This window comes from Parasteatoda tepidariorum, chromosome 5, assembly GCF_043381705.1.
Source record: "Parasteatoda tepidariorum isolate YZ-2023 chromosome 5, CAS_Ptep_4.0, whole genome shotgun sequence".
Taxonomy (NCBI): Eukaryota; Metazoa; Arthropoda; class Arachnida; order Araneae; family Theridiidae; genus Parasteatoda; species Parasteatoda tepidariorum.
Genome location: NC_092208.1, coordinates 45,461,434 through 45,486,914, shown reverse-complemented (window position 1 = coordinate 45,486,914; position 25,481 = coordinate 45,461,434). Strand labels below are relative to the sequence as shown.

General features: G+C 28.7%; 1 protein-coding gene across 8 annotated transcripts in view; it reads right to left on the bottom strand.

Annotated features, from left to right (window-relative positions):
• Positions 1-1,143: 1,143 nt before the first annotated feature.
• Positions 1,144-25,481, bottom strand: part of LOC107450234 (nuclear receptor coactivator 2) — a 75,167-nt gene continuing 50,829 nt past the window's right edge. For 7 of the 8 annotated variants that reach the window (XM_016065985.4, XM_071181390.1, XM_043044560.2 and 4 more), the window contains 13 exons: positions 24,054-25,017; positions 21,419-21,514; positions 18,618-18,806; positions 16,726-17,382; positions 14,891-15,442; positions 14,527-14,718; positions 12,992-13,393; positions 11,580-11,769; positions 8,851-9,082; positions 6,693-6,789; positions 5,714-5,837; positions 4,775-4,866; positions 1,144-4,007 (listed from right to left, as the gene is read on the bottom strand). In XM_016065985.4, coding sequence (XP_015921471.1) covers positions 3,936-4,007; positions 4,775-4,866; positions 5,714-5,837; positions 6,693-6,789; positions 8,851-9,082; positions 11,580-11,769; positions 12,992-13,393; positions 14,527-14,718; positions 14,891-15,442; positions 16,726-17,382; positions 18,618-18,806; positions 21,419-21,514; positions 24,054-25,017 — 3,859 coding nt within the window. In that variant the 3' untranslated portion in view covers positions 1,144-3,935. The remainder of the gene's footprint in view (positions 4,008-4,774; positions 4,867-5,713; positions 5,838-6,692; positions 6,790-8,850; positions 9,083-11,579; positions 11,770-12,991; positions 13,394-14,526; positions 14,719-14,890; positions 15,443-16,725; positions 17,383-18,617; positions 18,807-21,418; positions 21,515-24,053; positions 25,018-25,481) is intronic. The other variant, XM_071181392.1, reaches the window with a different exon arrangement.

The following is a 25,481-nucleotide window of genomic DNA, read 5'->3' as shown; positions in this document are numbered from 1 at the left end:
AATTTTAACGTTAAAAATTTCAGACAAATTAATAATTCATGAACAAAATAAAATTTTATAAATTTGTTTCAAGCCAATGTTGGAAATTTTTTAATAATTTGTATTGTTGGATAGCCACAAAAAATGCCATTTTATGATTTATCACAAAATTACATTTACAAGGTTAATAAAATAAAAATTTAAATGCTTCGGTTAGGATTTGTATTCAACTTTTTTTTTTAAAATTTTATTTCAATTTTTTTAATTTCTGAATTAAAATTGTTAAGTTCATGTTTACTTAAGTTGCAATTAAAGCAATTCTGAGAAAAGCTCAATGTTCTTTTTAACATAGTTCAATAATTACTGTTTCCAAATGTTTATTATAACTGAATATTTCCAGATTTGCACGTAAATAGATACAGAATGTTGCATAAATTTAAAGGTATTTTAAAAAAAGTTATGTTTAGCACATATTAATTTCTGAATAATTTAAAACATATTAACATAGTGTATATTTTTTAAATTAATGCTTGTATAATATAGACAAGAAAAATTTCAAATGTATATTTTTCTCTTTACATTGAAATATTGCAGATTATTTTGTTCGTTCATCTATAAACGTTTTTATAATTGATATACATATATATCAAAGTAATATATATATGCAATATCAAAGTTAAGACACACTTAATAAATTTTTTCTTTTTTGAAAAATTTGCTAAAAGTATTAATAGCTTTTCCACTTCGATTTATAAAAAAAAAGTCTGCTAATTATTTATGCTCTTTAATTAGTTTCAAAAAATTTTTTTTTTAAGAGCAACAACTGCTATTTAAAAGAATTAGGAAATATTAAAGAATATACTAATTCATTATATTAAATATACTAATTCATGAGGCTATACTTGTTATATAGAGCTTTTACTGTATTAAATATGTACAATATACATAGAGCTTTTACTGTATTAAATATGTACAATGTAAGTGATATGATTTTTTTCTTCTAGTTTTTAAAAACGTTAAATATGAATACATTATATCTGTAAGAGATTGAATTTGGTACTAACAAATGGTAACAGTTGCATGCAACTTTCAGAGATAAGGTCTGGCTTACTTTGTAAGGTCCAAGCAAGATAGATTATAAACTCAAAAAATTCTGCATAGAAATATTGATAAACCCAATTTATTTAGATTTACAAGAAATTGTACAATTGTGAATTAAAATGTTTCAGGAACTTAAGAAATATGTTGTACATATAAAACATACAATAAAGAACAGTTACATCGCAGCTTGTTTAGCACAATATATATATATTCTCACGATTTTTTTTCCATTAATATTCAACAGAATTTGTTCAGTAAAATCTGATTTGATATTAAAAAAAAAATCTAAAAATGCAATATTATAAATACAAAAATTACAGACAATGTAACGCTATACAAGTTATCCACAGCAAATAATTTAGGCCATGCAACCAGTAATACTAATGAACACCATGATACGATGATTAACCACTCGCAGAGCCAAGATGCTAAATCAAAGCTGTGGCAACTAATCTACTTCGACATGCTGAAAACGTAACAAATGAACATACTATACAAACAAATCTCTTTATTTTAATAACACATTTCAGAGAGCAGCCTTTTAGGAAAAAGATATAAAAATATTAAAGTTTATATTGTATTAACAAACGTATTTATGGTGTCTTCAGATAAGGCCATTTTTAATCTCATAGTTTAGGATGGAAAGCGTGCTATTATCCTACAAACCATACAATGTCAAAATATGATACACTAAAACACACAGCACCAATGGGTACACTGCTTTTTTCCATTTCTAAAGCAGATACCAGTTATTTAACAGGTAACATCACAAGTTTAACTCCACACATTTAAGTACATAACTTATACCTACAATTCAGCAAAATAACATTTCTTATTATCAGCGATTTGGTGAAGATTTGTTATGCTTATATACATTGTTTAACAGTTGCTTTAGGAAAAAAGGGATTATAAATCAATGGTAAGCTGGGAGAATATTTAATTTCAATTTAAAAAAAGTTTAAAGGACCAATGATTTAAAAAAAAAACATTCCATTTCTACAGCCTCTAGCAATACTATTTAGGTATACTTCTTTTGACATGTAAATTTTAACTAGTTTTATAAATTTGAGTTTAATTAACTTCAGGCAGATTGACATTTGAAAAGAAACTCTGCAAGAGACCAACAGAGAAGTGAAAAGCATTGGTAATTGCTATTAGAACTGCATGAATTGTCTTCTGTTGGTGACAATTATAGGCAGACTCCATTGATCTTTAAAATTGTTTGACAATATGATTTTTTCATATCTTAATTACAACATTTTCTTAATCTTAGAATTTGCTAGTTTCTAATTTTCCATCCACAGCATTTTAATAACATAGATTTAGAGCAGTTTTGCAGATGAAAAGAAAAATCTACAAAGAAATAAAATGGCATTGATCGAACTTAAATCTTATACGTCACAAATTTGGAAATGAAACATATCTTTTAAATATAATACATCAACGTGTCCTTAATGAATAAATCACTTTATAGTACAGTAATAAATTTTCAGAGAATTAGCAACTCTTGTCAAAATAATTTGCAATACCTATCACAGACTGCATAAATATTAACAATAAAAATTATTAATTTTAACAATGAGTTAAATTACACTGCAAACCTGTTATTTTTACAACCACAATTTTAATTGGTTATTTTATAAAAATATTTAACACATTTCATGTTCGCATTTTTGTCACAAATGAAATATACATCTAAATCAAAAATACAGTAATGTCATAAAAAATTGGTAATGTAATAGAAAAAAAAATCAAGTCAAATAAACCTTGATACATGGTCTTTACAATATATCTTCTTTATAAATAACATTAAGCAGAAAACAAAATTTTAAATATAATTACATATTTAGAGAAATTTTATTTATTGAACACAACAGGGAAGTAAACATAACAATACTATAAAATATTTAATTTGCAAGTTAAATAACAAAATTATTTCAGGAACAATCAAATAACCAATACTTTTTCATCTACTTAATTTTACAATTACTACAAGAATTTTTTTTTTTTTCAACATTAATGTCTACACTTCCAGTTTATATTTTCTTTTATGTAACCAATACTAAGAACAATTTATTTACAATTTGTTAAAGTGAAATTGCTTCAGAATTTATAAAGCACACCAAAAATTAAATACTAATTTAAGAAAAGACATTAATTTTAAATACATGCCCCTTTACAACCTATAACAAGAAATGTTCATCAACGTTAATAAAGGAAAAAAATAACAATAAAAGTGGGGTTTTTAAAAACAAGAAAATAGACATCCAGCCAGTCTATTGCAAATTATAGCTAGTTCCAAAAGGGTTTCAGGTACTAGATAAATCGGTGAAATGTTAAATAAATCTAAAGCTATTGATATGAAAAATTAGTATAATAAATCCCCTTTTTTAATCTATGACAAAAATTTTTTAGAATGAAAAACAGCGAGGTATTTTGGAAATACAGTAGGTTTGTTTCATTACACAATATTAAATTAATAAAAAGAATATTAATCAGTACTCACACGTAAAATTTTCAAGGTTTGACTGAGGTAAAAGCTGATGAATATTTTTCTTATTTAAAAGATTTTTTTTTAAATATTTTCTCCTTAGCGATATTGATTATAGGATAAATAAAGCATCACATAATTTCGGGAACAAAGATTACTCCAGAGTAAAATAAAAAAATAGAATCAATTACATAATTTGATAAAATTAATTTATTATAATAAACTGTTTCAGAGTTGAGGTCTGCAACAACCACGACCTACAGGACTTACAAAACAGTTCAAAGTGTAACACAAACAGCAATACACAACATGAGGTAATTTTTTTTTTTGTACATCATAATTTATAATACAAGCAAGACTTGTCTCATGTAGGTTCTGATAACAGTTGCTGAAGTAAACTCTTCTTCTGGTCCGGTTTAGGTTCTTCTACCTGAACCTAAATCAAAACATAATTTTAATAGTATTTTATTTTAGTATATTAAAAATTTTATTCAATGCATGCTCATTAACTTTATTAATCAGCAAAATACAATAAAAAGTTTTTAAACAGGGAAAATTTTAACAAGAATTGATAAACCACATTGTTTAATTCCAGGTCAAGTTCATGTTAATTGGTTCTTCCTAAAATTTTATACTATATGGTCAATTTGACTTTTCTAATTAGTTATATTTCAAAATTTTTAGTAAAACTACTTTATCAGAAAATTATTAATAATAATCAATATTAGACAAGCTTCTACAGACCACAGGATAAAAGCATAATTTTATGTTCCAGTGCTACATAATATCTCCTTTTAATATTATCTGATAATTTTGCTACTGCAAGAAACCTCTGAATTAATCTGCAGAGCACCCAGTAAGATATTTGTACTTAAATGTTACCCTTGGTAGGTTCATAACTTTTAAGATACTAGAACACCAAATACAATAGATGATTACAGAAAGTACTTCGAAAGAAAAGTAACAAAACAGTTTTCTTCCTCATAAACAATTAAAACCATTTTTTTTTCAATTAGAGCAATTATTTTTAGCTTTCAAAATAAATCAACATTAATAAATGCGAATATAAACCTAAGAGTGCCTAGTACTGCACTACACTGATTCTGCTACAGTGCATCTGATGTTCTTGTTTTTCTGTTGCATTTGGCATTCATAAAGTTAGCTTTAAAAATATATATATATTATTCTAAAAAGTTAACTCACTCTAGGACTAATAGGCTGCGAAGCTGTCTCAAGACTACTTGCATCATTTAACAAAGCTTGAAAAGCTAGTTGAGGTGATGGCTGTGTTTCAGCTATAACAAAGAAAGAACAAAATGAATGATTTAGACACATTTTTGCAGTTTAAAAGTTTATTATGAGATAGTAATAAGCCACTGATCTTTTGAGCCTTTTAACTTTTATATTTTTGTGGATTATCACTGCCTTGCAATTAAACCTTTATATATTTTAAATAGAAAGATACTGTTAAACAATTTAATACCAAGCTAAAAGAAAATTAGTTTTGGTGTTTAAGAAAAAAAATTCTTTGTCTTTTGCAGTTGTAACTTTCTTAACAAAGGAATTCAAGTTAAAACTTGGAGGTATCAACAAAATTCCAGACCACAATTTTTCAAAACAGTAACAAAGCAATTTTTCATTTGAAAATCTTTTCTATTTTACATAATAAAAATATACTTCCAGTCTTTTCAATATGAATGACCTTACAAGAACTCAATAATAAAATTTGCAGCTTATGCTAAATCCAAAAGGAGAAAAAAAATGGCACAATTATTTTTGATAGCTTTGAATCAGATTTAGTGTGGTTTTTAGAACTGAATGAAAAAAATATCTAGTGACGTGTTGGTTAAAGGAAGAATTCAAAATTGGCGGTGTCAAGTCTTCATGAAGAGCCTTAATCAAATACTGTTAACATAAAATGCTCAATGGTGAAGAGTCATAAAATTTAGAGAAAAAATTCAGAACAAGAATGAAATCTTTAAAACTTCTGTTAGTGTTCAAATTTTGACTAATTCATGATTAGGCTTCTTTTAATTTTTAAAAACTCTACACACAATTAGATTTTTTAATTAGCTAAAAAATTGTCCTCCCCCCCCCAAAAAAAAGCCCTGCTGCAATAAATCAATTTTTTAGAATGCATACCAGGTAGTAGTTCCACTGACAATCCAAGTTCTTCTAAGGCTTCTCTAGAAAGAGAATTCACATTGACTACACGAGTTCCAGAGAGAGAATTATTAGAGGTTAGAGATTGAAGAAGTTGTTGATTCTAGAAACAAGAAATTGTTAGGAAACATTTTATCTACATAATAAAGTAAAATGATACTGATATAAAATAAAACAAATTCAAGCAATTAGAATAGTTTTTTTCCTCATAATTCTCAGGTTTCCAGCTCAATTTTAGAAAGAAAAATAATTCCCCGACTTTTTCAGGTACATTTAAATGAAAATCCATACAATATTTTATCTATACCAAACTATTTTTCAACAGAAAACTTCAAATTTTTTTTATTATTTTTCATTTATAATATCAAATATTAGATTTTGTGAGCAAAAACATATAATAGAATGAGACAGGAAACATGGGAAAGTTTCACTTGAAGGTGACATTTTATAAAGTAATTGTAATAGATGTTAGAATTATTTAAATCTTATCTCAATAACTGATTACTATTATTGACAATTCTAAGACTGGTTATTTTACCGGTCTGATATAGGAATTTTCCAGTTTTTTTTTTTTTTTTTAAATTGCATATTTCCTGCTTTTTAAAGTTAAAATAAAAATCCCTGACCCGTGGGAGCTCTGATTCCAGTATTCATTGGTTTGGTAACATTTACATGCTGTGGTGCAACAGAATCCAATTAAATTTGACTGTAGGCTGTTCCAAGAACTTAAATTACAAATTGGCCTTATGCCGGAGTTTCTGCTACAGTAGCAAGATATTTTCGGCTTTTGTTAAAGCATTTAACTAGACACAAAGAGCTATACAAATATTAACTTATAATCATTTTAATTTTAGTGTCGTACAAAGTTACCATTGTAAAAGTTCACTATTTAAACAATCTTCTAAAAATTGTTTTTAAAAGGACATTATTAAAACTAATTTTCATATTTAATACTCACTAGATTTGAAGATAGTTGATTTTGAGAAGTACTTATAATTCGTAACTGAGTTTGAAGGTTGTCAGATGTGTTTTGTTCAACAGCAGACGAACGTAAGCTGCAATGAACAGAATATATTAAAACAATGGTTAATTATAACAAAGCTTATATGCAAATCAAAAGACATTTGATCAAATGACGGATTTTTGTATGAATGATTATTTATATGATGTAAATGCAACATTTTGCATGTTTTTTCATCAATATGGATGAATTTTAATTGTTAAGTTTGGTCGAAATATTCATGACCAATCATAGTGTAATAATACAAAATTTGAATTCCATATGCAGTGAAACCACTCAAAAGCTACCACTCATCACCTCATTGTAACATGGTCATTTTTAGAGGATACCTCCATTGACTTTAAAATTGTTAACAAAGGTACATGATTTTTTGCAAACGCTTTTAATTTTAGTCAGTGTCATTTTCTTGGTGCAGAAATGCCACTTCTGTTAGCATCATGAAAAGATGCATTGAAGTTTGCATTCAATTTTATATCATAAAAATTAGTTAGCTTTAAAAGATAAGAAAGAGGTTTGTTTTTTCAAATCGAACTTTTTTTCTAGTTTAACTTTTAACAACTCTAGATCATTGATAGCATTGCCTGCAATGAATTCTGACTGCAACATGAGGTTGTAATCATCGAAAAAAACTCTCTAAATAAGATCGTTACACAAATATTTTGAATACACTGTTATCTACTAATTAGTTTTGTTAAATTTTTTCATGTTTCCTTATTTAACCTTTTGTGCATTTGGTGCAGATGCTTTCCCAGTCGCTGGGAAAAAATTCTGCGCTTCCCAAAAGTGGTATTTCCTGGAGGATCACTGTATTTAGGATAAGAGAGAAGTTTGGTGATATGAAATAAACTTTCAAAATATACTTCGGGTTCAAGCCGGTAGGGAGACAAATTTGTCATCTTGAAATATGATCAGAATTTACAAAATAGTAACGACAAATAGTTTTTCGCATTAAATTTCATTCATAAAAAAAAAACAAGGAAAAAAAAAAAAAAAAAAAAAAAAAAAAAAAAATTTTTTTTTTTTTTNGTTCGTACAGTATGGAATGAAAAAAAACAAGATACAAATTTTATTGTTCTATGAGTGGTATGGAATTCAAATGACATTTAATTTTTGAAAACATTAAAAAAAATTTTAGTTTATAAAAACAAAAGTATTTAATATGATTTATCAATTAAGTTATTTAATAAAATAAATAAATAAATAACGGAATCCAACAAAACATGCGAAAAAGAATATTTAGCATGTTTTCAAATAACGATTACTATGCACTACACTTCTTCCCCTGTCCACGTTCTCAGTTGTTAGGTTAAAACGAGTACAGTTGGTAGGTTCAAACGAGTAAGTAAAAAAATAAAGCAGCTCTTTACAACAAAAAAGCAATTTATTTCGAGCCTAGTGCCAAGCGAATGCAGATGAAACGAGAAGAAAATTTAAAAAACTTCAGAACCTAACGATGGTTTACTTTTGCTCCACTCCACTGAATATCCTTGGACGAGATGGTGGGGAAATCTTGCATTTCTTTCTTTTGGCGTTTGATACTCTTTTGCTCACTCTACATCTCGCAGAGAGGAGGGGAAAGAATCATTCTTAATTTGATAGCAAAGAAAATTCTTTTAGTGATAAAAATAAAATATAGCACTATTTACCTACTCAACAGAAAATAAGTATTGTCGATACTTAAAAATTATTTTATAAGAATGGGAAAAAATATTTGGTTCTGGGGCATTCCGTTTATTCTTCCGTCCTTGAGTCACTTTTGTTTCAGTCTTACTTTTGTCCACAGACATTTTAGAAAAACAGAAATCTGTCATCATGTGGACATAAGATTTGCACCCATGTGTGAATCCGATTTATATTGACAATTTAATTTTAAAAAAATTTATAATTTATTAATGAGATTCTATTGTATAAATAAGAGAACGTAAGATTTAAAAACTTATAATGAAATCAATAAATTTCAGAATGGAAATCTAAAACTATATTTCTACCAGTTTTTAATTTATTCCAATATGATTTGGAGCATGTGGGCGTGTTTCAATTTACACAAGGGCACATATTTTAAAAAAAATAATAAATTTAAAAAAAATTAACTTACTTATCATTAGGACTGGTAGTAAAAACTTGAATGCTCTGCCTTTCAAAAGTGAACTGTTGTCCACCAGGTGCTAAACTATAAGTGACACCAGGAGATGATAGGGAAACAAAAGCAGAAGTTATTGCAGCATTCGCTGCTTGATTATAGCTTGGAGAGGGTAATGATTGAGGAGAGAGAACAGAATCATTAGCAGAAAAATTTGTCTGATTTTGAGTACCGGATGGAATACGACCTGAAAAATCAATTAAAGAGTACACACTTAAGTTCAAAATTATCAATAGTAGGAAGACATCAAATAAGTAATGAAAAGATATAGTTTTCAATATGCAATGATTTGACCATACAATATTTTTTAAAGAAAAAATAAATAATTAATTAAGGTAAGGTTCATTCTTTCTATTACATCTAATTTTTGACATTAAAATGGTATCAAAACTAATGTGCTGAAGGGTTTCGCAAATTAAGAAGAAATTTTTTTTTTTTTGTTTTTGCTTTTTCTTTGTGACACAATTTTCTATCTTTGACCATCAGGCACACTAATAATTCCTGACATTTTTGCATTCTGAAATCACATGTGAAACACTGCCAAAAAGCATTTATATGTCAATTTAAAATAAAAGCTTGCAAACTTCAATATTTATTTATACCTTTTTTTGAAGCAAGCTAACATTATAAACTATGACAATGTAAAATCTTATCTCAAAATCTACATCAGAGCTTAAGAATAGTCAATTTATACATTGAAGTATTTCTAATAATTCAGTAACTAATCTGTTGTTCCTAGAACAGAATTTCCACTTAATTAAAAAAATCAAGGACTTATAAAGATCTAAATGGAAATTTTCCAAGGATCTACTCAGTAATATAGTTAGTATGTTAAAATACATGTCAACCAGATTTTATTACATTGAAGTAGAAATTTTATATTTTTAAAGCACACTGCTTAGTTAACATAGAAAAAGCATATATATTAAGTTTATTTAATTTTCATTGTTCAATAATAGAAGCATTTTTTAATGTATGTATACGTTTAATACATTACACAAGCATTGTGACAAATAATTTAAAGAATTTATTATGTAATTGCAAGTTTAATAAAATACATAAGATTCTTCTTTTAAATTTTTTAAATCAAATTTTAGTTTTCAGAAATTGTACATAATTAGATAAAATTTCAAAATGTATCCATTTAGTATATTTGTTTCAATTTTAATAACATATCTTTTTATTATCTCAGACTATCAGTAATGTATTTTGAACAAAATTAAATCTTTTGTAGTACAATTTACACATAACAAACTAAGATTTACCAAACTTAATTTCTTTAAAATAGATCATAAATCGCAAAGTATGATTATCTAAATTTTGTGAATATGAATTGCAATATGTTACATGTAAATCAAAACAATATGAAAAGTGAAGTAAGCCTTGAAAATCGTGTAATGTGAATTGAGTTTCGTAATGTAGGACTTGCAAATTAAAATTCAACATATGTTTCGTTAATCAGGAAAACATCAATAGCAAATGATTCAGAATATCATTGAAAACACAAAAAGTATCAAGATGTAAATCACGATGAGTGCGATAATTCTTAAAACACTTGAATGCTGTCATTTTGAATGAGTCAGAAATCGTTTAAACCCTTTCGCGCCGAATGTTTTTTTTTTTTTTTTTTTTTTTTACAACAGAACAATTTTGGTAGCACAAGCAATGAGTAGGGTGCGCTAGAATGCTAAAACTAAGATGTTATATTTTTAGGAAGATTTTAACACTGATTTAGGACCGGGACATACATGTCCCATCAGTCCTGACAACTGTACATACGTGTCCCAGTAGTCATCAATGAGTAATTTTGTAAAGAAAACCAATGATCACATAGGACTGTTAGGATTCTATGTTCCACTATCCAAGACGAGAAGGACACATATGTCCCGATAATAAAAATGGAAGTAAAACGTTCCCACTTATCAGTTTATTAGAGGTAATCCGCTTCGTAACTTCTCAGGCCTTAGATTCATAGATAAATCAAAATTTAATCGAAAATATGCTGTATTTTCCAAAAAGAAACTATTTACGTTCGTACAGTATGGAATGAGCTGCTACAACAATAAAAAAATGCAGGAATTGCATTATGTACAGTAGTGCCATCTATGTTCTGGGAATGAAAATACCTTAAAAAATATTGGCACAGAGAAGCGTTTCTATCCCAAAAGATTTTTTTGAAATTTGCTTGGGATGTATGTGTCCCGTTAGGCGCGAAAGGGTTAATGCTATTGAGATTTCCTAATATATATTGCTCACCAATGTATATTTGGAAATCCCAATAAGGGATTTCTAAATCACTTGAATGTGATTGTCTGCAGGTTAATTGTATTCCCGTGAATCACAATGTTTGATTTATAATTTACGAAATCAAAATTTCTATCATTTAGCTTGAAGTCCCATTTAACAGATTATTTTGAAAATTACTCAGAGAAAAATCAAAAATTTTTCAAAGAACCTATCACAAAATTTAATGATTTTTCGGAGACCCGATTTTTTTTCAAACAAAATTCAAAGGATTTCAAGGTTTGTACACGTAAAGAATTTTGCTATAGAGAACAATAAAAAATATATAAATTGTTTCAACTCATTTTGATCATACACCAATTTTTATAATAATTTGCATATGGTTTAAATAAAAGTTTCTCTCAGGATCATTTATCATTCAAGTATATCAATTATATTACCTCTCTGAACTCTTTGTTGTTGTGAAGCTTGAGATTGAAGAACCATAACAGGTGACACAGGATTATAGTTTACATCAGCCTGCTGTTGTGTTAGAACAATATTTCTTGCATTCTGATTATTTGTAGAAGCTTGAAGGGTACGAATTATTTGTTTCTGTTGAGCTGTGAGTTTAGCACCAATGGAGGCTTGCTGAAAGTAAATATAGACACTCATTTATTAATTGTTGTTAAAGAGTTTTTTGATAAATGAAATGTTATACATTCAAATTACACAAAATGTTACATAAATTGCTAAAAATATATGTTAGACTTTCACCTGATCCATTGTTGTTATAGTACTTTCAAAAATCAAGAAAAATTAGCCGAAGTCTATAAATGTTTTAAAAGATAAAATATTTTATTTACTAATATTTCTTTAATAAATTTTCATCATTTATTTGTTTTCAATTGTAAACTTTATTTTTATTTTGATATGAGAACAATGAAGGAAAGGTTAAACTCTTGGTACCCAGGCACCTCAAGCTAAATGAGGGGGAAAAAATGTTTCTGTAATTCATATTAACTATATTTGTAAAAAATTAATTATGTCCGGAGAAAAAAACAGCAGAGACAAATATATGCAGGGTTTACGGCAGTATGGCAACAATAATTTATAAAATAGTAACAAAATATATTTTTCATTGAATTCCATGCTTTTCAAAAACTTCGTCGCACTAATTGTATTGCTCTATGCATAGTATGGAATTCAAATGGTATAAGTGAAAGAGTCTGAATTGTGTAATTGTAAAATCTGATTTTCCCCCCTCAAGTTTGTCAACCACATCAAGGTTTTGAACTACTGAACTATTACCTAGGTCAGGGGCGGCGAACCTTTATGCACCAGCGTGCCATTTTTCTAAAAAAAAATTTTATGAGGCCATAGTGGTGCCGTCAAATAATTTTGACTTCATGATTATTGAGAAAATAATTATACTAAATACTATCAACTGAAAAATCTTTATTTACTATGAAAAATAATACATTTTGCAATGACTCAGTTATCTGCGTAATTCAACTTAAAGTAACATCAGTGTTGTTGCAGATTAGATGACAAATAACTTATTAATCTTAGTTCAAGCATTGCTGTTAATTTCTTGCTAGTTATTTATCGTTAGCTTGCTTTTTAGGCTTATTGTTTAATTGTTAATTATTTGGTTAAAAATTGTTTATTTTTTTGCTTGTTTATTGTGAATTTTAATTTAATTGTTAATATGCTTCATAGTGAACTTTGTGATGGGTGGCGTGCTCAAAATACTGTGTCGCGTACCACTGGTTTGCCATCCCTGACCTAGGTGATCCTATTGAACCACTAAATTTTCATTGCTAGTATAAACCCTAAATATATGGTTTGCATTATGGTATGTATATATTACCTGAGATAACTGAGCATTTAACATAGGATTCTGTAGCTGCAAATTTTGCAGAGGACTTGTAGTTCTCTGATTCCATTGAGAGGTACCTGCACCTGTCGTCTGAGGAGACAATACCATTAGTGATGAAGCAGTAGATGAAATAGGAGATGGAGAATGACTAGTGACTCCTTGATGGTATGATGGAGGAGGTGGATGAGATGTAGACTGATAAGCAGAATGTGGGGGTGTTTGACTTGGGAATGGTTGCTGAGAGAGAGAAAAAGGTGAGGGTTGGTTGACTCTTTGTCCAGGTGAAAGTTGAGCAGGTGTGGGTGAGGTCTGATTGGTAGGACTAGGTAAAGAGTTTGCAGAAATGAGATTGAAACGAGCTGATCCAGGTACGTCAGGAATTCCAGAAGAACGCTGTAAAATATCAAATAATTTCTTTAACTGTCTTAAAATTACAGATTATTAAACAGAAAAGAATTCTCAAAGGAAAATTTTGACAGTATGCAACTAAAAAAAATAAAATAAAACTATGACTGTATTTTCGAATATTTGTAACTATTCTATACATGAGCAGTGGATCTTGTCCAAAGTTTTAGCATGGTTTTCACTTTTAAAGATTTTTTAAACTTCTGTAAGCTTTTTTAATATTTCTATTTTAATATTCATCCATGTTTAAACAGGTTTTTTTTGTATTCAACATACAATCAAATGAAAAACCTCACATGTAAAAGAAAGCAAAAATAAAACCACAACGAAGGAAAGGTGAGATTTCAAAGCTTTCGTAATTTCTTGTTTCCATCAAACCAATTTTCTTTTTAAAGAATTGTTTAAGGACAAGTAAAAGCTATTGTAAATTAGCAGGAAACAAAAATTAATTGCTCTTAGCTTAGTAATTGAAGAAAAGAAAGACTTAATTTTAAACAGATCACAAAAATTTTCGAGAAGCGTAATTTTTATTAATTAACAGTAAGAAATGAAATCTTCATTACGGAATCGTAATAATAAGGGACAAAATGTTATACAGTAATCTCTCCTTAATGTGATCGATATCGCTTATTGTTTTTGAAATCGGGGGTTTCTGAATGTATTTTCTTTAATCCTTTGTGTAATAAAATTATCCTTTTCTGTTACCATTTAATGTTATCAGTGTTTTTGAAAAAAAGTTGATTGATGCAAAAAATTTTCTAAGAAAAGTTATCTAGAAACTGAAAAAAACATAACATTTTCTCAATTCAAGTCATCGTTGGAGGAAACTGATTAATTCACTCCTTTCATTAACAAAATCAGAATTTTTATTCAATATGGTGGTCTGAGTTAAATATAAGATCAACAGATCACTGTTAATTTTGAGCTTGGTAATCGACCAGTGAAATCCCACGATTCTCTTGAAAATCACACAGCGAACAATCTTTTCTTAAAAGATGATAAATATACCAAATTTTTTTTATAGTTACAATCGAGAAAAAAGGAAAACAAAGCACCTAAACAAATTAGTTTGATAGACATGCAAAGGACCCTCAAAAAATATCCACACATGTTTAACATACCAATAAAGTCACATTTGGTGCAACAGTATTGTTCAGAAGATCATTTATATTCTCAGTCGTGAAAGAGCTTCCGGGTGAATTAACAGTATCTAGAGATTGTTGAGTTTGCACGGCCAACTGTTGCTTCTGTTGTTCTAATAGACGCTTTTGATGTTGCTGCAGAAGTGCTCTTTGCTTTGCAGTTTTATGTAACTATTAAAAATAATTTACAATCAAAATAGTGCATTTTTAATAAAAAACTATCAGTAGAAATATAAAACATGATTATAGTGTAAAGATCAATTAATAACATGCTGAACAAAATGATCTAATTTTAGATACCAGATTATTAAAAACTAACTATAAAAATTAAACAAATGATTACCCTGAGTAAAGTAACATCAGCATTTGCAAGATTGATATTCCTTGTGACAGGTATATTAGCCCTACGTTGAGCTTGTGCTAACACATTTTGAGTAACCACATTAGTCTGTACTGTAGTGGTCGGCAGCCTTACTCTGTTTGTTACTAAATTATAATTTGGAGGCAATGAGTTATTTACTAATAGGTTTTGTTGTTGTTGCTGCTGCTGTTGTTGCTGAAGTAAAATAAGTTGTTCTGGGGTGATTTGAGCTTGAACAACATGTGTTCCGGATACTTGCGTCAAAGAACGTCCAGCTTGAGAGTATGTTGATATCACAGCTGCATTTTGGTTAGCTTTATTGGCAATAGCAGCAGCAGTACCTTCCAATTCTTTCTGAATGGCACTAATTGCTATTTTTTCATCTATCTCTTGAGCACTGGGGACAGTTGACATTGGAGTAATACTATTAGCTTGTGATATATCTAGGGTATCTCCAAGGAGTTTCAATATTGCTTGAGGATCATCACTACCACGGGGGATTTCTAAATTGTGTTCTTCACGCAAACTATAAATCTGAAAACAAAATAAAAAGGCTTATAACAGCAAATAAAACAAATATATTTTACAACTTTAATTAATCAACAGACAAACAATACATAAAAAGAGTTACATTTTGCATAAATTAAGGGATTATATAGGTTTTGAAAAACGGAAAAATATAATTATTTTAAACCATTCAGGTTTCTTTGGAAATCTCTTCAATGGAAAGCATTTGCTATCTTGCCTACTTACTGTTTATGCAACAAATAATTTTATTCAAAAGCATGCAAATATTGCATTTGAATAATAATTTATTAAATTTTCAAAAATGTAACCTAAGAGAACTGATTTTTAGGATCCCTTAAAATAATTTTTTACACAGTTAATTTCTGAAAAAGTAATGCTAAGCATAAGAGATACATAATTTCAAAAAATGTCTGAAAAATATTGAAATTAGAAATTAACTAAAATGAATTTTTTGAGAAACAATACAGAAAACAAAAATAAAACTTTGGTTTTGAGTTAAAAAAAAGTTTCAAGGTTTCTAAATTTTGATATTTGCATTTTCTAACCATTATTTTAAAATTAGAACTAAATAATAGAATTTTAAAATAAACCAAAATCATTTGTACATAATAAAAATGTATAAGAAGACGAAAGATGCACCCTTTCTTAAGTGGAATTGAAATACTTCAAAGTGATAGAGACATTTAAGTCCTAGATTTTTTTAGCTTTGCTTTTGCATAGCAGATAGTTAATTATTACCCAAGTAGTCATTTATTTCATTTAGAGAAACTGTTACTGTCTGGTGAGTTGTTTTATTTCTTTTTAACCAAAATTTATTTTCAAGCCTGTGTTAATAAAAATGCTTGATACCACTTAATACTCAATTCTGAAAAATGGGACAGTTTTATAATTTGCTGTATCATGGATGTTTACCCAATTGGCATGAAAGTTAAGCAGTTGATGAAATATATTATTTTAAAATTACGGTACATCATATGATGGATGTAGACAATAAAGCTTTATAATTTTTTGAATTATACATTTTAATTCCTTTCACACTTTTCAAGTGATTTAAGTGCATCCCAGGAGAGAACTATTTCTGCACCTCAACAGCAATTTTTCAGAAATTTGTTCACACACAATAAGTTCGTCCGTGAGATGATCGGTAAATAATGCAACACAATTATCACATTCAATATTCTTGGTTTCAACTTCACCCAGATAAAATTTCAAACACATAACAATAATTTTAAAACAAATTTATGTGAGAGTAAATAAAAACATAGAACTTTAAAGAGAGAATGGCTTACTTGGTCAAGAAGAGCATCAAACCCAGGATCAGAAATTTGATTTGATTGTACACCATCAGTCCCAACAGTACCTATGTCAACAAGGTTGGCCTCATTTAAAATTTCAGCAAATGTACTAGAGGCAATTGTCTCAGAAACTGTCGGAGAAGTGAACGATGTTGAACTCTGTTGAATTGGATTCGACATATTTGAAAGACTAACAGCTAATGATCTTGGAATCATGATACTATCACCATTAGTACCAGAACTTAAAATTTTGTCCAGTATACCCTGATGTTGCTGCTGCTGCTGTTGTTGCTGCTGTTGTTGTTGTTGAAGTTGTTGCAACTGAAGATAAGTGGCCTGCCTTAGTCCCGATTGAATAGCAAATTGAGTAGGCTGCTGCAAGACATGTCCTCCAGAAGTAACTACATCTCTCTGAACGGATGACGGGGAAGTCATAGTTACAGAAGTATAAGACAGTGAAGAAGTAGGAGTGCTGCTATTAGAAGTTGTAACAGGAGTATGCACAAGCTTTTTCTCAAGATTTTTAGGCAACCTTTCTTGCGGCAGTTGAGTCATAATGGAATTAACAACACTTGTAGGAACAGAAGGAGGGGTTCGAGGAGTTTGTGCCAACATGGATGCCAACATAGGGTTCTGCCCAGCTAGATGAGTCTAAAATATATTTTAGTTTTCAGATTGACAAATCTAGGTTATTTCTAACAAAGTAGCAAACTTTCCCAAGCTGCCAACAACAAAGGGAGAGAAATTCAGCACATTTTGTAAAACAGGGAATTATAGGTTTTTTTTACAATTAATAAAATACAAAAACTATGTCTGGCTATTTACTATAAATTGACTTTAATATTTTTCAATTATGATTGACATTAAATAGGCTTCGATATAAAATATTTTAAAAATTATAACACTGAATAAACAAAATTTTATTTAGAAATTTAATTTAAATAATCTTACAATTATAATATCTATATATATATATTTCTCTTACACGGTGACAAAAAAAATCCTCACTACAACTCCCCGAATGGCAACGCTAGAAAATAAACCAATGATTGCCGCTAAAAATGTCACATGCCAAATCTAGATGAGGTGGCTCAACATATAGCGCTTGTAAAAACGGAAACTGAAATAACCAGAGAGAGCATTCTCACCAAATGTGACCTCTTCCGAAATTCACCCTATCAGCTGCGGCAATCTCATACTATTAAGCTAGGCAGAAGTGAGTAGTCTTTGTCGATAGAATTCTATTTTAGTATTTTGTTGAAAGCGCTTTTTTCACGAATTTATTTGACGATTTTTAATTTATATCACGAATTTATGTTTTATTATTGTTATTAGTTATTCATTGAAAAATGAGTCTCAGTCGTGCTGTTACACTTCAAGATTTTATACTATAGCACATATCTAATAGGTTTAACGAATTACATGTCATTTATTTGAATTCAAATTTATTTTAATGACTTAGTATTCACGAAAAAGATGTAATTTTTTTTAAAAAAAAGTTGTTATATGGATTTGAATGATTGTTTTGAATTCTTAGAATTGTGTGCATTTGCAATGTACCTAAGTTATTAGCAAGCGAAGCAAACCATATAAGATTGCGTAGCAATTTTCTGGGGTTGGCGAGCATTACCGAGCAGGGGGTGCAGCCCACTAGTAACTTGAAATAGTCTAGTTTAAAAATAGAGTCACAACAAAAAATAAAAGAGAACTTTTTCAAACTGATAAATATCAATGAGTCTTACTTAACTATATGTCATCAATACTTATTTAAACAATCAAGCTAGGAACAAACTGATAATAAAATCAATTTTGTTAGGAATTATTACAAATAAGAATTAGTACCAATTGTTCTTAAGTACAAATAATTATATAAAGTCTATACTTACACCAGTAGTATTTGGCTTTTTATTTGATGTATTGGGTGAGTTTCTATCAGAAGATTTACGTTTTACAGCTGTTTCAGTTATAAAAGTTATTTCCGGAGTTCCACGGTTAGATTCCGAGGTTAATTGTTTTGGCACTGAATTTTCCACAGAACGGGCAATCTGTATACTGTCAGATTTCAATTTCTCATTCTAGAAATAAAATGAAATGCATTCACATACAATCTTGAAAAGATTTTAAGACAAGAAAGGTTATAACAAAAATTTTAAAATGTTGCATTATAACAATAAAAAGTAAAATTTTATAAACACGAAGATAAACTGAGAAATTCTTCAAACCAAAAAATTTTTTGCCATTAAAATCTGGTATGCACAAAAAAGCTCAACATTTTTGATCTCTATAAACAAAACTATAAGATAAACTAGCGTCAATTAAAGGAAGAAAAAAATATATATATATATATATAAGTTAAAATTACAGTTGCCTTTCAGACATTATAAATTTAATGAAAAGCAGTGATTTTTACAAAAATATTTATTAAAAGTTTACATTGAAATGTTTGTCAGCAACTTAAATATACGAAGGTAAGCCAACTATAAGGTAAAACAATAACTTGCTTTATATCATCAAAAAACTGCAAAATTTAAAGAACTATATACTAATGTATAGTATAAGGTTTTATAAAAAAAGTAAAGAAATTTGAAATAAAATTGATTTTTGAACAATGTTTCAAAATTATGTGGCGATGAAAGGATTGAAATTAGTTACAGAAGTCAATAAATTACTTGTCGAAAGTTTAGCATTATGTCTAACCATCTTTTTCAACCGAATTTAATTATTTATACTCAGTAATTTCTTTAGTCTGTTGAACTAGTGTCAATATCCTAGGCAAACTTAAATAAAATGAAAAACTTTCTACATGCATTGATTGGCTCTAGTAACTAGTTTCAACCCTTTCATTGCCACCTCTTTTGTACAAAATTTATTTGAAAATCACAGATTTTTTAAAAATGTTAAATTTTATAGAACTCTTTATGGATTCATACCAGAGGGGTGAGTTTGGTAAAGAACCAAAAAATTTGAAAATACAAATCCAAAAATGTCATGTGCAAAATCACTTTTTAAATCATTGGAAAGAGTACCTGAATTATGAGCAAGAAAAAAAGTTTAGATAGGATACATATATCCATAGAATGTCATCAAAGTTTTAATAAAAATATCAATACAAGATTTATTTATATTGTGTGAATATGAATCTTAGTATATGATTCTTAAATCGTGTTAATACGAATATCGAGGTTTGATTTTAAAATGGCATGAAAATTAATTTGTATTCTTATTTTATTTTTAGTAATAGTAAACATTTTCCAAGAACAGCGTTTGTGTATGTTATATGGGTGTGTCATATTTGCAAACCTGCTAACCTCAGAAATTCAAAAGCGTCTGTGACTGTGGCATAGTGCAATAAGCAAATGAATAAATTCTTATTTTTAAATTATTCTATTAACAAAAAAATACTTTTTTTGGTTTATCATAATTCTAATAAAAATGGTTCTAAATAGCATTAATGTATAAAAGTATTAACATATAAAAGTATCAAAAATACTCGAACAAAAATGCTGATTTTTGGGACTGTATTCAAACTGTACAGGGGCATGCCGATCCATATACTTATTAGGAAGGAAAAAAAACTTGAGAAAATACTTAGGTAGGCTGAGGTTGAACATAAAAGCATGAGAATGATCAGATCAGTACTTGAACTAGAAATTTGTTGAGACAGTAATACTAGACTTCAGGAACTTGTGAGAGGAAAAATTTGCAAGAACAAAAAATATAACAGAAATATTTTCATGTTTAGTTATAAGTTTACATATTCAATTAAGAAAAGCAAAAAAAACTTATATAAGAACTTTAAACCATAGCTCATCAATGACGACCTTTTTGTTTCCAGCTGATTAATCTGGACAGAACCCTGATCCTGTTTGATAATTTATCAACAATAATTTATGAATTACCATATTAATTAATTATATTTTTGAGTTTTAAGAATGAGTTTTTAAAGAAATCTCAAACTTGATATTTTGATGCTAAATCAGGGTTGCCACAGAAAAAAATAGTTGCTTTCAGTAGTCTAAAACATGAAAATAGTAGCCAAAAACTAAGAAAATAGTTGCCTGAATAAGAACAAAAATTCATCAAAAATATGACAAAAATTTTGTTAATGACTTAATTCTCATATACCATGATCCATTCAGTCAAGTTGGTGGCAAATATGATAATTTTTATATAAGCGTAAATGTTTATATATATGAAAAGTGATTACTCAAATTCAAAATTCACGCATCATAAAATTGTATTAAAAATTGCTTTTGTTTTTTCAAAATTCATGCAGAATTTCGTAGCAATAATCATTGAAAAGGCAATTGGGGAATGAAATAGACTTACAATGGAGTCTGTGCAGATTGAACAAATTAAAAAGTGAAGACTCAAATTTGCAATTCAAAATTTTCAAAATTTTTTATTTTTTAAGAAAAAAAAATTTCAGTGTGTTCAGAAACTATCTTGTGGGGTGCAGATTTCCCTGTTCAATTTATACTTAGAAGAAAAGAAAAAAAAAAAAAAACATCGCTAGGATTTTAGAAAAGTCTCCCAATAGTCTCCTTTTCCTGAAAATCGTTGCTTTTTTAGCCTTTTCAGGCAAAAAAAGTTGCCATAGTCGCCTTATGCCAAAAATAGTTGCATTTTAGTCGCCTGTGGCAACCCTGCTAAATCTTTTCAGATCAGAGAGTTTTTCCCCACTTACATGTAAAGAAACGCTGCTGCTAGGATGAGAAACAAGCAGTTGTTGTATAATATCTGTTTTCCGATAGCCTTTGTCAGAATCGTCATTGTTCAGAAGCTATAATAAATAAACAAAATTAAAAATAATACAATTAATACATATTGTTTAACAGTTATGCACAAAGTCATAGCAGTTTTTTTAAGGTACTTTATTTTGAACAATACATAATATAGCTGTAGATTAACTGTCTCAAAACAGTTATGAAAATAAATATACAGACTTGGAGTTTACAGGGGTGATTGTGAGCCCAACTCAAAAATCCCAAAAATTTCTTGAGTAAAATCATTCATGACGCATTTCAAAAAATTAATGTCAGGGGTCTGTCTAGGTTTTTCTGAAAAGTAGCTATTTTGTGAAAATTTAGACGTAATTTGTGAAAATTAAAAATTGTATTAAAAAATCAACACAAAAATATGGATTTTTCATTTCTTATGGGATACAAAAAATAAAATTTTAAGATAAAGTATTTTGTGAAACTACCGTTTTTCCTAAATTTGAATTTGTGAAAGTACCACTAAACGGTAGTAAATTTGGCTTGGACAGATCCCTGAATGTCTTTATAAATTTAAATCATTGATATTTTCACAACATGAAATTCTAGATAAATTAAATGCAGCATCATTTAAATAAATAATCATGCAAAAGTTTACTTTTATCTCCAATAACATTTATTCTAGTAAAAATATTTGCAAATGAAATAGATGCCAAGTATAAATTCTAGTTCTAATATTTTTAAATAAAATATAAAAGAATTTATATACATGTGTTCCATGATTTCTTGAAATTTCCGGATCGCGGTTAGCAAAATATCCGGGGGTTTTCCAGAGCACAATCATCTCTGAGCTTATAATGTATAGCAACAGTAAACAAAGTAACCGGCAAACTACAAGGTTTGAAAACGTTCACATTTCTTTTAAAAAGTGACAGGGCGCATTTATTGAAAAGAGCACTTTTCGTCAAATGTAGTTGTAGTTCATTTACATTGCACTAGAGCTGCACAATGGGCTATTGGCGATGGTCTAGGAAACATCCCTGAGGATGATCCAAAGACATGCCATCACAATTTTTATCCCCTGCAGAGGGGATGCCCCCTGCTTCGGTAGTCCGACGACCTGCACGCGAAGTCGAGCACTTTACGGTAGAATAGTTTAACGAGAACCAATACCGCACACTGACTGCAGCTAGTGATGCTTGACTTCAGTGATCTGCTGGGAACCGTGTCTTAACAATCGATCCACTATGGGACCTTTTCGTCAAATGAAATCAAACCTCCACTGAATTGTTTGTCATAAAATAACCATTTATTTATTTATATATAAATTGGTTAAAGTTTAAAAAAAAAAAAAAATTTTAATTTTTATTTTATGGGAAAGGGAAACAAATTTAAGAGCCAGTCAAAAAAAAAAAATCAGTCATAACATGAAATTTTGGCAACTAGCATTTTTTCAAACCCTAAAACAAGCCATTTAAGAAAATTAATATTTTCATCGTTTGGTAAGTACTCAGATGTAATAATATAGTTCCACAGTACCCTACCCCATCACACTCTTACTAACTTCAGATGAAATATACTGCATATTCATTTTTATAATTCTTTATAAAAAATTTACTCAGTTAAAAAAAAAAAACTTTATATATTTATACAATTTATTGATTTGTAATATATTTTTGAATATGTTTATTGATAAAAAAACTGGAATAACAAAAAAACAATTATAAGCAAAATTATTTACAAAAAAATTTGACCTTCACAAGGAAAAAAAATAGACACAATGGAAAGGAAAACTCAAAAGTTAAGATAATTAACATAAGATTATTAACAATATCAGTTTATTAGCAAGGTAATATTTATTCGTAATTTTCCCAAAACCAACTTTTTAAATTCTGGTGCTAGCACATAGCAAAATAAATAAATAATCAATCTCTAAGCAACTAAAAAATAATAACAATAATCTTGAGTTTTTTTATACAACAATAACTTTTTTCTTAATATAGAAATTTATTATTGCAGTAATTTATTGTATTAAAATGATTTTAATTATAGAAAGGATGTACTGCAATGTTATTTTTTTCCAGGAAATTCAGAATCATTTTGAAATGACAGAGAAAATTGTTTATTACATTTTTTTTAAAAAAATGCATTAATAAGTAGATAATTTTTGATTTTCAAACTTTTATTTTCTTCTTCAAGGTTGTGCTTTCTAATAATTTAACACATAAGAACAATAAAATAGATTTCAAATGTTAATGTAACTATTATGAAAACAAACTAGACTAATTGACATTAACATACTATTGTATTTTATTGGGAAACTAATTCGAGAATTTTTTTTTTTTTTTTTTAAGTATTAGACTATAAGAGGGAAATATTAACTTTTGGATTTAATTTTAAACATGCACTTAATAATCTGTTTCTTATTTAAATGAATCTATATCTATAAAAGGTATAAATTAAAAAATAACTAATACATAATATATAAAAATTATTTTAGTTAGCAAATTTGTCAAAAAAAAAAAAAAAAAAAAAAAAAAAAAAAAAAAAAGACATCCATTTATATTAAATTAAAATAGATAGTATAAAAAAGTAACACAATACCTTTCGCAACATATTATTGCCCAATTGCCTTTGCTGAGCACTTTTTTCAGCTGCTTTACAAGCTCCGACATTCAGCATTGGATTAGGCACAGAACTTTCCATTGTCTTTTTGATAGGTTCAATAGGTACATCATCACCATTATCATCATCTTGACTAAGCAAGTCTCTTAAAATCACATTGTCGGAGGGAGGAATAATATTTTGATTGAAGTTCATGCGCGAATTACTTTCCAATACACGTGACCCGAGGAGAGCTACAACTTCCTCTTGAGTAACCGCTCTCAAATTGTGACGCAGTGCACTATCATCTGTATTCTGAGTCAACAAATTTCTTAGTTTCTGATTTGAAAGCTGCTGCTGCTTGTCTTGTCGAAAGCTTTGACCCAAATTACTCAGAGACGGTTCCACTGAATTAAGGTTCAATGAATCTGATTTCGCAGACAAGGCACGTGGGGGCGGACTTCTACCATTAGTAGTAGATTGAGATGTAGATGGACTATAACAACTCCCACCATATGGCGTAGGCGCACGACTTTGCATGGCAGGAGATGAAACAGAAGATCCTCCACGACTGGAAGTTATTCCAGATGCAAAGGCACTACTTGTCGGGGATGCGACTGCATTAACCTCTGACCGATTGGACAAAGGGGCTGCTTGAGGACTGGCAGCATAGCTTGCTACACTAGTACAGTCTGATTCTTTTGATTGGGCAGATCCAGGATCAAGTGTCCAGTTTGATGAAGGAAAAATGTCTAACACAAGATCACTTAATCCATACTCTGTATTATTATTAGAAGCACTAAGAGGATTTGAATAATTAGAGATTCCCATAGGTGAAAGCACAACACTACCATTTACACTGGTAGAAGAATCCGATATGCATTCAGGACCACTTGAAGTGCTAGCCGTTGAAGGAGAGGAAATACTTCTAAGACCATCATGTTGATTTGAGCTTTCACTTTCCCTGAAAATACAAATCACCATATATAATGAACAATTACACAAATAAAGTGACAGATGCAACAGGCATTTAAAAAGAACTTAGTAGAGTGTACAATTTTTAAAGAAAAACTAATTACTTTATGTTTATTCAAAAACTTAATTACAACTTAAACTTAACAATTCATATTTAAGCAGGGTTGGGTTTTTGACGTCAAAAAGTGGTTTTTGACATGACAAGGGTATAATACTGGTTTAAACCGTCAAAAATGTCAAAAACTGAAGTTTGCCAAGAAAATATATAAACACTTCAAAACTACCAACAGTTGCCATGCATTATATTAAAATTTAATTATACTATAGGTAATCAGCAGGTTTTAAAATATTTTTTAATTAAAATTAAGGTAAAATAACAGATTTAAAATCTCAGAAATTTATATTCAAATACATGTGCAGAAAAATTTTGCACAAAAATTGTTTAAATATTTA